At 47.5% G+C, this 14,220-nt stretch overlaps 1 protein-coding gene across 2 annotated transcripts; it reads right to left on the bottom strand.

Moving 5' to 3' along the window:
- Nucleotides 1-138: 138 nt before the first annotated feature.
- Nucleotides 139-2,910, bottom strand: LOC102086634 (histone H2A.Z). 2 transcript variants are annotated; one of them, XM_065062355.1, is made up of 5 exons: nucleotides 2,697-2,910; nucleotides 2,245-2,322; nucleotides 1,239-1,352; nucleotides 672-801; nucleotides 139-522 (listed from the first exon to the last, which is right to left on the bottom strand). In XM_065062355.1, exons 1-5 carry the CDS (start codon nucleotides 2,697-2,699, stop codon nucleotides 461-463), a joined length of 387 nt encoding a protein of 128 aa, XP_064918427.1. In that variant the 5' UTR covers nucleotides 2,700-2,910; the 3' UTR covers nucleotides 139-460. The 2 variants fall into 2 exon arrangements, with proteins under 2 accessions (XP_064918427.1, XP_064918428.1); XM_065062356.1 differs by lacking the exon at nucleotides 2,245-2,322 and having other exon boundaries at nucleotides 2,697-2,834.
- Between the last annotated feature and the right edge of the window lie 11,310 nt (nucleotides 2,911-14,220).

Here is a 14,220-nt window from a genome sequence, read left to right as displayed (position 1 = left end):
ACCAAGCACAGTATTCTAGGACTGTGTTTCCAGACAGCCCAAGGACAGCTGGTAGCATTTTTCAAGTTGCATGTTCCTGGAACAACTCCAAGCTGCACAGTCAAGACATTTTTCAGTTAGTGGACAAGAGACCATCAGTCTTGATATAACATTTATTGAATATTTCCACTCTAGTGGATGAAAAGTCTGTACAAAACCAAACATTTCCTTTATTTAAGCCAATCCAAAAGCAGTCAGCTCAACCAAAACCCACTACAAATACAATAGCTTCTCTGAAGCCATGGTAACACTTAAATACAGTTAAGACTTCAATGCAGAAATTTGGTTTGTTAGAAAGCTCAAAGCTTCTCAAAGTTACAAAAAGGCAAATTTGTGTTTCACAGATACAGTCCACTGGAATCACCAACACTGGACAATTAAGTACTTAGAGTCCTGAGATCACAAGGAATCCTGGTATCCTTTAGACAGTTTTCTGTTGTCCTTTCTTCCCAATGAGAGACTTGTGGATATGTGGTATTACACCTAAGAAAGAACAACAATTAAGACCATGTTAATTCCCTTTAAAAATTTTTCTAAACTTTGCACTGCAAACAAATGACAGTATTAAGCAACCTGTGCCCTGTCAGAGTTCTTACCACTCAGCTCTAACGGTTAGAGAGCAATTTACATACCACCACCAGCAATTGTTGCCTTAATGAGAGAGTCCAATTCTTCATCTCCTCTAATTGCAAGCTGCAGGTGACGGGGAGTGATGCGTTTCACCTTCAAGTCTTTGGATGCATTTCCTGCCAGCTCAAGAACCTGAGGACAAGATCAGTTTTGAATTGAGTTATAAAAGTCAAGTGAGACCAACTGCATGGCCTTAAGCTATTCTATTTTCTGTGATAAATACACTATTAGCGAAACCAAATCGCAAACAATGCCTCTTTTGAAAGGGTTCTTTCCTTTCATTTAGTCTTCCCAAGGAGTGTTTACAACTATGACGTGCTGTAATACCACATTTCATAAAACACTTTATACCTCCCATCTCTCCTGCATGTCACAGCTACCTGATCTGCCCACAATGCAAAGCAAAAGGTCTCATGCTTCACAATCTCCTGATGATGCACAACTCAAAACTAGCTCAAAGGAAGTGAATGGTTCAGAGCCTAGTCCACATTGGCAAAATACAGCAGGCTCTGGTCATGATGCCATTTCAGAGTTAACCAACTTGCTTGTACCCCTTGCAGGAGCTTTACCTCAGCTGTCAAGTACTCCAGGATTGCAGCACTGTACACAGCGGCGGTGGCTCCTACACGCCCATGGCTGGTAGTCCTAGACTTCAGATGCCTATGGATGCGGCCAACAGGGAACTGGAAAATAACATAAGTATGAACAGGCTGTGACAGAGACAGAAAAAGAAAGGCACTACTCTAAACCTCACACCAGGCAAGAGAACCCCAGCGGCAGAAGCACAACTAGAACTAGACTACATTTAAACACTCAGGAGGCCAGCTAAGAACACTGTATGCCAATTTGTGTCCAGTTCTGGGTCCCTCAGTTCCAGAAGAACCAGGAACTGCTTGAGAGAGTCCAGGGCAGAGCAACAAAGATGCTGAAGGGAGTGGAGCATCTCCTGTATGAGAAAAGGCTGAGGGAGTTGGGTCTCTTGAGCTTGAAGAGGAAACTGAGGGTCAACCTCATTAATGTTTATAAATATGTAAAGCGTGAGCGTCACGAGGATGGAGCCAGGCTCTTCTTGGTGACAACCAATGACAGGATGAGGGGCAATGGGGACAAACTGGAGCACAGAGGTTTCACTCCAATATTAGAAGAAACTTCTCTATGAGGATAACAGACACTGGAACAGGCTGCCCAGGGAGGTTGTGGAGTCTCCTTCTCTGGAGACATTCAAAACCCACCTAGACACAGCCCTGAGTAACAGCATCTGGGTGCTCCTCCTGCGGTGGGGGGATTGGAGGGGATTTTGAGGTCCCTTCCCATTCCTGACATTCTGTGATGCTGTGATTCACATCAGCAGCTCCACAGTTCTAACCGCCAGCAACAGCCACAAGGGAATTCTCTTCCCTCCCACACAGAAAGTCTAAAAATACTCAAAACAGACAATAACACACTCGAGGGTCAAAGAGATCCTTACAACACTCTGCACAACACACAAAAGGCAGACTGTGCAGGTTCCACACGGTACAACCAACGAAGAGATAGAAGGCCAATATGACTTCTCTTCACCCATACCCCGCTCACCTGCAATCCAGCCCGCTGAGAACGGGACACCGCTTTGGTCTTGGTCTTCCCGGAGTCCTTCCCAGCTTTACCCCCGGCCTGGCAGGGAGTTATGTCAGAGCCGAGGCCCCGAGGGGGGGGCAGCGCCGCTCCCGCGCATGCGCTCGCTCCGCCCCGCCCTCCCCTTCCACTGCCCTAGCGCATGCGCGCTGCCCGCTGCACCCAGCACCACATGCGCATGCGCGCCCGCCACTCCCTCTCCCGGCTGCGCTAGTGCGCGTGCGACTCCCCCCCCCCACCCCCCTCTCCTTCTCCCCGCCAGCCGGCAGGTAACGTGCCTACCGGCGCGCGCTGCCCTCTCCCGCGCTCCCGCCTCACCCCAACGGCCGCCATCACCTCAGCCCCTGACACTCCCCGGCGGCGCGGCCGGCCGCCCCCCTCCAGCCAAACCCCGGGCCCCAGACGCTCCTCACCATCGCGAACCGCAGCGCAGCGCCGCACAGGTGCAGACAGAAGAAAAAGAGCGTCCCACACGCACAGCGCCCCTGCGGCAACGCCGACCTACCCCGACCCGCCGCGATTCAAACTGCGCCCGCTCCCGCCTTCCCCCGGCGCTTTATAACCGCCGAGCGCGCCTGCATCCGGGAACCCCGGCCTCGCCCCCAGCCAATGGCTGCGGGCGGGGGCGGGCCGCTCTCCCCCAGCGACAACCAATGGCAGGGCGGGGCGGTGCCGGCCTCACGATGCGCAGTGCGGGAGAGGCCACGCCCACATTTAAAGGGACAGGCGCCTGGGCGGGGGGGTGTCAGTGTGACGGCCCAGGAGAGAAAGGGGGGCTGGGGGCCCTGAGTCGAGGTTGGCGGCGGCCCCAGCGCCGGGAGTGTTGACCACGGGCTGCCCCAGTGCCGCAGGCAGCGCCCGGGCTCCGCTTGGCGTTCGCTGGTGGAGCTGCCCGGCCCGGAGCCCCGCCGACCGCCCTCGGCCAACACTTCGGTGTCAGAGGTGGTTGGCACAAGTCACCAAGCGCCCCGACTCATTCATAAAGGGTTATCAATTGCCAGGGCCCATTCCTGCACCGAGCTGAGCTCTGCCTCGCCTTTTACTCCAGTTGCTTTAGGTCCACCATGCTGCCGGTTGAAGCTTTCTCCAATAAAGTTAATTGACTTAGCGTACAAAGCACCTCAGAACCAGCCTGAAGGAGATTATGTTCCGGGCTTGGGATCAGAAACTATTAGACCATATTAGCGAAGACGGGAGTCTGCCCAGTGCTGTTTGAATGAGGATGATGTGGCATCTGCTCCTCATGGCGCTGGGTGTGGGGCCAACAACTCCACACACGTGCTCTGGTTTTTATTTTTACCTCCGTCTTACGCAAGAGATGCGTGATTACCAAGGGCAACCCTGCCTCAGACCCATTTCTCTCACTGGATGTATCACAAACCGTGGTTAAAAGCTGCCCGTCATGAATTCAATTCTGCATGTAATGTTTAGTTAGTGCAGTGTAGATGTCCTCAGCTTGAGCACTTCAAATCACTGCCTGTATTTCCCTGAATGAAGCCTTATCCCCTATTTTTTTAGGTGCCATTTTCAGTACAGCATTGTTTTTTCTACTTCAGAAAGAAAAAAAAAAAAAAAGTCAGGCTATCCATTTAACCTCAGAGCTCAGTGAATCTACCTCTTTCATCCCCAAAAAAGTAACAATTCATTGTGCTATTCTAGAACTCCATAGATCTTGAGAGACACCCAAGCCATCTGTGAGTATGGAACAAGCTCGGGGGAAACCTTGGCCCTTCTAAGGCTGAATAGCTCTTCAGAGGGAAGACTAGCTCAATCTGTCATGTGCTTTACCAATCTAATCATAAAAACACCACTTTAGTAGGTGTTAGTGTATGTGTTTATATTGAAGGGTACACAGCATGACGACTGCTCTTACAGATAGACGTTTAATGGGTGATAAAGTTGTTGTGAGGAGACTCTCCTTCCTGTAACGTTTTCGCTTTCTTCAGGTCTACAACAAGCAAAATGCCCAGAGCTCTAAGATAGGAGGGTACATGCTGATCCCTAGAGCTCCTCTTCAAGGTTTTTTCAGCTGTTTACTAAAACAGTAAAAATGTAAAGCTTTGTGGCTCTTCCACTCCCACGGCTGACCCCAAATCCTTGATCCCCTGGTTACAAAGGACCCTTTGCTTGAGCCCCCAGACAACCCAAGGCCATGTCCTCCAAGCCTTCAACACCCAAGTTCTAGTTCAGGCATTTTGTGGGAGACCCATTTCCAGACACAGGCACCAAATTGAGAGCACACACTCCTACATGCAGGAATCTAGCGGTTTGTTTTTATGTAACTGTCTGGTGCCTCTGTCTGTTTGAAGCATTAGCTGTTTATGCTCTCCTCAGCAAGAAAGAAGAGGGCTTATGTGGTTTTTTTTTACGGTTTAAAAACAAACCTCTAGATTTTACAGAACCCCGCAGAAGATAAGATTACATTCAACCTGCTATTTTTTAAATTATTTCTGGCTGAAGTGTCTGCAGCAAGGATACATTTGCCATTTTCCTTACAGGCAAGAGAAACCAAGTTGCAGGCCATGAAGCCCTTTGGGAACAGTATTCAAGATGTAGGAGGAGATAAAGTTATTTCCCCCCCCCCCCTTTTTTTTTTTGTCCACAGGAGTGCTAGGAGTGGAAAAAAAAGGCCTCCTAGCAGATGGAGTGAATCCCAGACACAGATGTTCCTGCTTCCCGCATGAGCTTCAGCTGCACGCTTCCAGCTGCTCGGGGCTCCTTAGGCCTGGGATTAGGCGGGCAAGGCAGCCTAACACCAAAGGTTGAGCTAATGCAAGGGTGTGTGTTTACCAATTAGATCAGGTTAGGGACGTGGCAGGTAGAGACCACAGAACTAGTGCCAGGTCACGCTACGCTGGTGAACAACCCTCTCTAACAGCTACAACCTGGACTCCCCCCCTGCCCTGATATTTAAAGAGAAACATTTCAGATGATTTAGGTACAGCAGAAAAAAACCCAAAGCAACTTCAGCCTCAGCCGTGAGCACAAATAAGCTCAATCCCACATACATTTTCACCTCTATCTTCCTAATGAAACCAGTACCCCAAGCCTACCACCTCAGTGTATTAACCAGTTTTTATAACGTAATGACCTTATGGGGGAGATATGCTTCAGGGGGACAGAGCACAGTAATTGGCTTTTATCGGTCCAATTAACATTGGTAGCTACCTTTAAGGAGGTGAAAAAATCCCTCTAAAAGGAAAGGTTATGGAGAACCTAGTGAGGAAACGTGCAGTGATTCAATGCGTCTGAAAAGGGAATTGCTGATAGCTGGGCTTGTGTAATGGTTTTCACACCCTGTTGTCTCAGTGGCAAAGTGTGCTGGGGTGTATTTTTATTATCTCAAAGGCCAGAGTGATGAAGGACTAAGCATCATTTACCCAGCCCTTGTGCCACTGCTTTATTACGCTTTTCTGATGCTTCTTATTGCAAGATGCTGTATTTGTACTACACCATCATCTGCGTTAGAAATGCTGTGACTGAACTCCTTTTATTGTAGCACATAACAGGCAATCCTGATGTGCTGAGAATTGGGGTGTGGTGCTGTTTTTCCTTTCTGCTCTGTCTACTGCTTAATATGATTTCATTGGAGACTAACACTCATTTTTACTTTCCTCCAAAATACGGACACATTCTCTAAAGCAGAGACCACTTCTTACCCTTCACTAACTCACAAAACTGGCATTATTTGGGCTCTCTTGAATTTGTTTCCTGCAGGGTTTTATTTTCCGCAGAAATGGTGGAGATCATCTCCATTAATAGACCAATGTATGAAGCGCTCCCAAAAAGCTTTTTCTAACACATTCCTCAGGGAACATTCTGGATCCTGGACAAGTTTGTATGGGGGATACACACCTAGCTGCTCAGCCCTGCCATGGTATTCCTGGGATACAAACTTGAATATCTGGGGAGCTTCAAAGCCACACAGGGGAAGGCATTTGGGAAATCAACTTTTTTTAGGTGACAGCTAAGCAGAGACAGCTTGGTTTTTAGTATACAGGTTTTAGGATGCCTGGCTTTGGCCTAACCCCCCTTAGGTGAATAATGTAGGTGGGTTTGTTTGTGTTTATTTATTTATTTGCTTGCTTATTTATTTATTTTAAAAAAATCTGTAACCACTGCTTGCATTCATTTAGACTCTATTTTTATGGTGAGATCAATTACAGTACAGGCTTGTATTTGCCCCTGGGGTCCTGCCCCCCTGCTGAGGGCTTCCCTGCTGCCCTTTTGCAGAACCTCTATCAAATAACAGGGTTCTGCTCGGTTGGGTTTCCCTGCCGGCTGCTGTATTTGGGTTCAGCAAGATCACGTCCTCTCCGGTTGCACTGTTGTGCTGCGCGTAGTGATGAATGGATGCAAGATTTTGGTTTAACAGACACATTTGTTAATCTGGTATCTGGAAACAGCTTTGCACGTCTCTGTAATAGATCTGTGGTTAACACTTGCATACTGACCTCAGAGAGACTTGGACTGCCCGTATATCTACACTGGTGTCCGTTGTACGCTCTTGTATCCGCTATTAAGGGTGTCATAAGGACTAGTCTGAGTGGATTTTTATCTTGCTCTTGTTTAGCCAGCTGTGAAAGGAAACTATAGCCAGTTAGGCAAAAAGAAACAAAGGTCTGTCAGAGGCCAGAAAGCCTTACCCTCATCCTTCCCACCGTCTCATGCAGAAACTCATCTTCCTCCTCTCTCTTGTTGCTGCTTCAGGCCTCAATCCTCCCTGTTACCCATATTTGAGCTCTGTTCAGTACGGTAACTGAAGTAATATTTATGTAATATTTAGTGTTGTGCTATAAAGCCATATGCAAGGATCTGCTCCAAGATGGGGAATTCTCAAGGTGGATCTAATTTGCCCTGTGATACCTATGCCCAGAGGACATTGTAATTAAATAGACTTGTACCAGTTGTAGCAATTTGGTTATGCCAATTTCTTTTCTTCATAAAGCAACCTGGAAAAACTTTTTTGGGCCAATCGCTTCTTGTTTAATCCAGCACAAGTCCCAGACTAAGCCTACATTGTAAACAGTGTGTGTCTGAGGTGGTGAAGTCACCACGTTTGGTTTGAATGGGCAGCGTGCTATGAGCCTGTCTTATTTTGGTTCATTCTTTCAATAATTTATACTATATGATTCTTTCAATAATTGTGTTTCTTCAATCAGTCTGCTCACTAGAAGATACCAGTTAATTTGGAACAAAGAGTAGCAAAAGTGAAGAACCAAATAGGACTACGGCAGTGTTTCGCATCTGGTTTTCAGTGCAGTCCTTAGAAAAGAAAATCCTTGCTTTTCTCTGTGGGACTTCAGTCTAATCACCATCTCTCCCAAACAGCAGCTTTGTCCTATTAACTCTTTACATTCTTTTTCCAGCACTTGTCATCCACTTTTCCACTGAGGTGGTGTATCTGGGCGCCTCTAGCCCTGACCACACCAATGCAGGAGGGAAAGAGAAAGCGTGCAATTCAAGAAACTGAAAGAAATATGTGTTTTCCTGAAAGTGGCTTGTTCCAGGTTTTCAGTCAAAATGTCCCTTTGCAGGAGCTGGAAATGGTTCTTCACAACTTATTCTGCAAAGCTGAAAGGAAAAGCAGAAATGCCACGTGCCCTTAGAAGAGCAGAGAGAAGATTCACTGGGGAGCTTGTCCTTGTCTTGTCAAAGTCGCTGCAGGTGGAAGGGATCGAATTCTTTGTTGGTAGGAGACAGTTACTACAGCCGTCATTTGTCTCTAGATTGACAACCTGGTTTACTTTTTACTTGTGGTGTAAGTTGATTTTTGTGGAGAAGCTGGAAGGGGGCCCTGTACTGCAACCCAGCTTGTAACACAGATGGCTCAGCCATCACTGAATAATGCATAATTAATAATAACACTCTCATTTTTAGTCACCTGCAACAAAGAACTACAAGCCCCAGGGTCTGTTTTATACTGAGAAAAGTACAGATTTCACAGAGCTAGGCGAGGTGTCGGTATGAATATAACTATTACCAATATGCCTTTACAAACCATGATAAGAATAACGCAGGAGCTCGCTTCTGCCAAAATTTGGGATTGCAGCTATAGGGTGGTTCATTCCCCAGAAGAAGGACTCACTGAGAGGTTGGTTGTTTTGATCGAGCGTTTTTTGTTGGTTTATTTTTTCCCCTTTAAATTCTAATTATTGTAGCTAAAAAAAAGAAAGGTAAGCGGGTATTAGACTCATCACCTTCCTTCATCTCTTCTTTGCTCTTCGCTGCAGTGAAGATCCTTCTGCTTTGGACTAGTTTTAAAGATTTCTGAGTTATTTTAGTTTCCTTAATGCAGAGATTGGCACTTGGAAGCAATTGGTCCTGCAGTCTGACTATTAACGAGCAATTAAATTTGATACACTGTGAAAACAGTTCGCACTTTGACCAGGGGCATGAAGATGGATCTCTTAAATGGTAACGGGGCTGTGACTGAGTGAATAAAATAGGTCCAATGGTGGCAGCATAACATAAGAAATAAAAACCTTATCTGAAAGATGAAAGGTTTCCTCTTCAGTGTGGTTTTTAGGCTGAGTCATCACTGCCAAAGAGATATCCTTGTTCTAGGGGGGTGGTGGTGTCTTGCTTTTAAAACCAAAGCACAGCACTTATCTTGCTGTAAAATTGGAAAGAAAAAAAAAAGGCATTTTATTTTTTACTGTCAGGCAACCAGGCAGGGTCAGACTTTTGCACAAGATAGACCTTGTGTGACAGGCATCTGGTTGAGATCCTCTGCTAGGCCTTCAGAGCAGGAAAAATAACGTGCATTAGGGATCCTGTGTTAAAAACAGGTGTTTTCCCAGATGTGAAGGCAAAATAGAATTTAGTGTCTGAAAGGCACTAGATGGAGTTACTGCAGATTAATAGAGGAATAATTATACAGCTATAAAATGACTGCTTTAAACAAGTAAGCTCTTTTCTAGCTTAAAAAAAATAATCCCATTCTGTAATATTTTGTGGAGGTTTTATATGTTCTGATAATTTCCTGGTTAAACATCACTGCACATTTTCTAATTTTCTCACCTTGCGTTTGTCCAAAATCCAACACATCAGATCCCATGTGCCTGTGGAGGCCACACAATTGAAATATCAAGATACTGAAGACTTGCAGAGGTGAGCAGAATTATCATAGCTTGCGAAGCACTTTCCTTCTTATGCGAAAAGCAGAAATGAAAAAACTTCATCAAATTTGTCAAATACAAAGATTTGCTGGTGGGGCCTTGCAGCACCTGGGAGCAGCCTGAAGGAAAATAAATATTCAGCACAGAGAGAGTTAAACATTGATGGTTTGAAAGGGCTTCAGCAGGAGCATCTTCTTTTCTGTGACTTCCAGAGGATGAGTATCCATCCCTTTTATCTCAGTGAAGCAGCTGGGCTGCTGCTGCAATAAATCAGGAGCAAAACTAAGGGATGGTGATGAGGAAGACTTATGGCAGGGTGGTGGCAGCGCCTGGCGAGACAGAGAGCAGACTGGGTTAAAACGAGGTGCTCAGAGCTCCTGTGGGAGGGAGAGATGGGGGACATGAAGCTTGCAGCACGGCGACGACGGGAGGGAAGGGGCAGCGCCGATACCTGCCAGGCAAATCCTTCTCCAGGGGGTGGGAATCCCCCCGGCTTGGCGTGGAGCAGGTGGGAGGTAAGTGTGGGGCTTGGGGAGGGAGCTCTGGTGTTTGACGATGCCCTGGACCCCTCACAGCCATCCAGGAAGCCATGCAAGCCTCTGAAAGCCATGGGTACCAGGTGGGGTGAAGACGCAGGGAGCTGCTTGCAAACAACAGCCTCTCAAATGTGAGCCTTGCGGTGTCTTTCTCAGCCCCACGGCCTTGCCCAGACCTGATGGCAATGTCACCGAAGCCTCTGCAGCTTCCCTGGGGCTTTCTGCTCACCAGCACAGAGAACACAGGGCAGGACTTGTCAATGTGGCATCTTCCAGCGCAGTCATTACAGGCAGGACTTTTAGGCATTCCTCTTGATCACTTTTAAACCCATCTCCTGGCTTTGGCACACGGGCAATGGTGCAGGTAAGATGGCCAAAGCTGCAGTAGGAACCGGGTTGCTTAAATACGCCTGCACAGCCTGGTTTGGCTCCCTCACTGCCTAGCTTGCCAGCATAGTCCTGATGCATCTGAGCTTCCTCTTGCTTTAGAGCAGCCACAACCATGCAAGGTCAGAGTGCAAAGTAGTTTCCAAATGAGTCACCACAGAAGAAAAGGGTGTGGATGAGCAACTGAGAGCTCCCCCCCAAGGTTATGAATGTGGTTTCAGGCAAGTCATCCACTTCACACTGCTGCTTGGGGTGACACAACAAGCTCCCCACATTCTTTTGTTTGAGGTAGACTAATGCTTGTTGCCTGGCTGGGGCCTCTTCTTGAGAAGCATCATTATCCTTCCCCTCTCTTCTGGTCTTGCAGACATTTCAAACAGCACAGCATTAACCTGAACACAGGTGTAGCCACGGGAGAGGGCAAAGAGGTATTTTTGCTAACCGATGATGAAAACGTGTGCTAATGTCTCTGTTTGCTGCGGGACTGGTTGTGTGCTTTAAGATGCCTCTTCCAATGCTGATGTGCAGCCAAGCAAGGACCATTCATGGTGCCACCTCCCAGAGCTGGCATCAGTGTGCTCCAGCACTCCGTGCACCTGCCTTTTGCTGTGCATAACGGTTTGCTGTTATGTGTGATGGATGTACCAGACCCACAACAGGAACAGCTCCCTCCAAACACCACATTTCCCACTCCTGAGACTTCAGGCAGCCCCGTGTGGATCATGAAGGAGACACCGCACCCCTGAGCATCTTGCAGCCCCCCAGTCTTCACCCACAAAAGCACCGTCACCACCTCTTGCAGCGTTGTGCACCCTGTCTCCTGCAACCCCCTGAAACATTCCCTGACGTATTCCAGCCTCAGCAAAAGTGACAAAATAGCACAGTGACAGCATTAAGCAACACACGGTCACTGTGTAAAACCAGCGTCTTACTCAGGTCTTCTTCAGAAACACTCCACCAGAGATCTGTGCTCAGCTTTGCCTCAGCTGGACCTTTAACATCAGCCATGTCTCCAGCAAGGAGCACTTCTTACTGTATTTCCAGCCATCATAGTTTTTTTCAGAAGTAGCATTTCCCCCTCTTAAATAATAGCAAAAGTGCTTAGCAGCAGCTGGATCAATCTATGACTTACATTTCCCCTTAGACTTGAGACTGGCTTACATAGATTTACATACCCATCAGCGCTTTCAGTCCTCACAGGTCCTCGCTGTGTTACAGGAGAGGGGTTTTCTGTGTGTCAAAAGCACTGGGAATCACCCCATCTGAATGGTGGCATCACATGGACTGAATAGGAGGTCCTCAAACAAAACAGCAACATTTCCTACATCCCTAAGCTCATCAGCCAGGAATCTAATGTTGGGGCATTTGCATGTCATTATTGGCTACCTATTTTATCTAGTTAGCTAATTAGCTAACTAGGCTCATTGAATCCTCAGTGTTCACTAATCACAATTAGAGATGGGCCTGAATCAAGACCTGGGTCCAAATTAGGAGATAACAAGCTCTTGACAACCCGCTATATCCAGCATTCGCTGTAGCTGATCACAGGAGTGCGGGATCCCCCAGAAAACAGCAAGGAGATGCCAGACCCACACCATTTCTGCCCTCAAAGTCTCCACGCAGCTGAGAAGCAGATCAGGAGCTAAATGAACCATTTGCTTTGCAATGCTCTGCATATACCTCATGTGCCATACCCCAAAAAGTGAGGGGGAGTTGTTTTTTGCACCTGTCTGTATCAGTCACATCAAACCATCCGCAGTGGCCAGAGGAGCCCCTGGGTGCTAAAGCTCTTACATCTCATCATCCTTTCTTGTTCTCTTGGCACATTTTGAGCATGACATGGTGACAAAGCCATATACGTGCTGCAGTCGCTATTCACAAGTATCTGTAGCAATAACTTATGCACAGTTGAAAAAGTCCGCTTGTTCTGCCAGAGACCTCTGACCCCAGCAAAGTGTGGTTGCTCAAGCAGCCAGCTCCTTCTCACTGGAAACAAATAGGTACCTCACTGAACAAAGAAAATCCAATTTGGTGTCAAAAAGCAACAAGACAAATCCTGGTCTCTCATTTTTTCTTCCTGCTGGTGCAGCACATCAGGCTTTTCGCTGATTTATACCTTGGATGCAAGAAGAGTTTCAGACCCAAGGTTATTCTCCTGTCAGATGTGTGATGTGTCCTCACTGTAACATGGGATGAAGGGCTCTATGAACCAGGGACCATCTGTACCGCAGCGCTGAGGTCGGTGGTGGGCAGCAGTGGGCCAAGGACTAGAATGGGGCTCCTTCTGGCAAACCCCCTTGATGAATTGGTCATAAAAACCTGATGCTGCTCTATGATCTTTTTTTTTTTCTTCAAGAGGACGACTAGAAAATGAAATTAATGTAGTTTGATGTAGCAGAGCTTAAGGGAGATATTAACTCAGAAGCCGATCCACTGCTCACCCAAGTTGGTGGTGCCTTTTCTGCCGGCTTCAGTGGTTGCTGGACCTGGCTCTCTATCAAAGGTGACTGATTTTCTGTGCTTGTGTGAGCCTTTGCTCCCATTTCTCTTTGGGGAATAGCTTTGCGAGGCTTCAGAGCTCAGATTAAATGTTTGCTGTGGCTGGTCCTCAGCTTTTTCTCCTTGCACCATGGTGGCTCCTCTCTTTTACAGCTGGCAGCCGTAATCACTGCTGGCCTCCTCCTGCTGTACATCCCACTGTGCTACGAGGACTTCCATTTCCATGTGGCTCACATGTACGCTCGCCTGGGCTACTCCAGCGCCCAGCACATCCTGGGACAGAGGTATTTGCAAGGTAACGTGTCTTCCAAACTAACTTGCTGCCGGAGTATATATGGGTATAAGCCAGAAGCACAAACGTGGCTGTACACTATGGAGTACACCACTGCACTGCTAGATTTTGGACACCGTATTTTATATCTTAATTATTACTTTGCTACCTTGTCTCACATCCAGGAGCTGGAGTGGAAAAAAGTGAGGACATGGCCATGCACTGGTTCAGGTGAGGTGCAAAAAAGCACAAACCCCAACTTCTGCTGTGGGAAATCGCCCATTCCTGGGGAAAACCTACTGTGGTGTGGGAGAAGGATAAAGGAAAAAGAGCCAGCAGTGATTTTTGGGGGGGAATCACTCTGAGCCATCTTGTGCTGGCAGGGGGGAGATGCATGGGGTGGCAGTGGGGACACCAGGAGCTCCCAACTTCTGGCTGTTGGTCGGATGCTTCTCTCCACTTTCCCTACCTGCTGTTATTATTTAAATCACTGGGAGGGATGTAAGTATCTCAACAGCGAGAGCGCAGAGCGATGCCGGCACTGATGTACAGGATTTTGAGGAGGTTTGAGCTGCAGGTGGGCAGTGGGAAGAAAGCACAGGAGGAGAGGAGAGGGCCAGGAACTGCAGAGGCAAGCGAAAATCAAGTTACAGCAGTGTATTAATTTCCTGCACTCAGCACACGCTCCCATGAGGTTTCTGCCACGTAAGCCGGGCAGCTGTGCCCAGTGTGTGCATTTGCTGTGGTACCTGCTGTGGTTACACACACAACTGTGTCCCCCAAAACCCTCCCACTCCTACTGAGAAACGGGAAGGATGAGGGATGGGGAAATTTACTGTGCTACCCAAAAAAGGTGGGGGGAGAGAGGGGATATGTTGGATGTTTTCTCAAGGCATAGAGCAGCACCACACTGCAGGATTTTTGGAGGTAAAATAACTTTGCGTGTGACAGCAGGGGTTGTGAACCAAGAAGGCATCTGTGAGGACATCTGTACTTGAACACTGCAGCCTTGGCACCTTTCTGAATAAGGATGTTTCCCAAATCAGAGCCTGAAGATTTTAAAGGCGTCACATTTCAGGACACTGATTTATAAGTACTTTTGTCCTCCTTTGCTCTTACCTCA

Source organism: Columba livia, chromosome 4 (assembly GCF_036013475.1).
Source record: "Columba livia isolate bColLiv1 breed racing homer chromosome 4, bColLiv1.pat.W.v2, whole genome shotgun sequence".
In the NCBI taxonomy this organism is placed as follows: domain Eukaryota; kingdom Metazoa; phylum Chordata; class Aves; order Columbiformes; family Columbidae; genus Columba; species Columba livia.
The sequence above is the reverse complement of the archived record's forward strand: the minus strand, read 5'-3'. Positions and strand labels throughout refer to the sequence as shown.

Coding starts and splice junctions, on each gene's coding strand:
- LOC102086634 (XM_065062355.1), bottom strand. Junction 802..1,238: donor TGGAGTACTTGACAGCTGAG/GTAAAGCTCCTG, acceptor TCTTGTCCTCAG/GTTCTTGAGCTGGCAGGAAA. Junction 523..671: donor GGCAACAATTGCTGGTGGTG/GTATGTAAATTG, acceptor GTTCTTTCTTAG/GTGTAATACCACATATCCAC.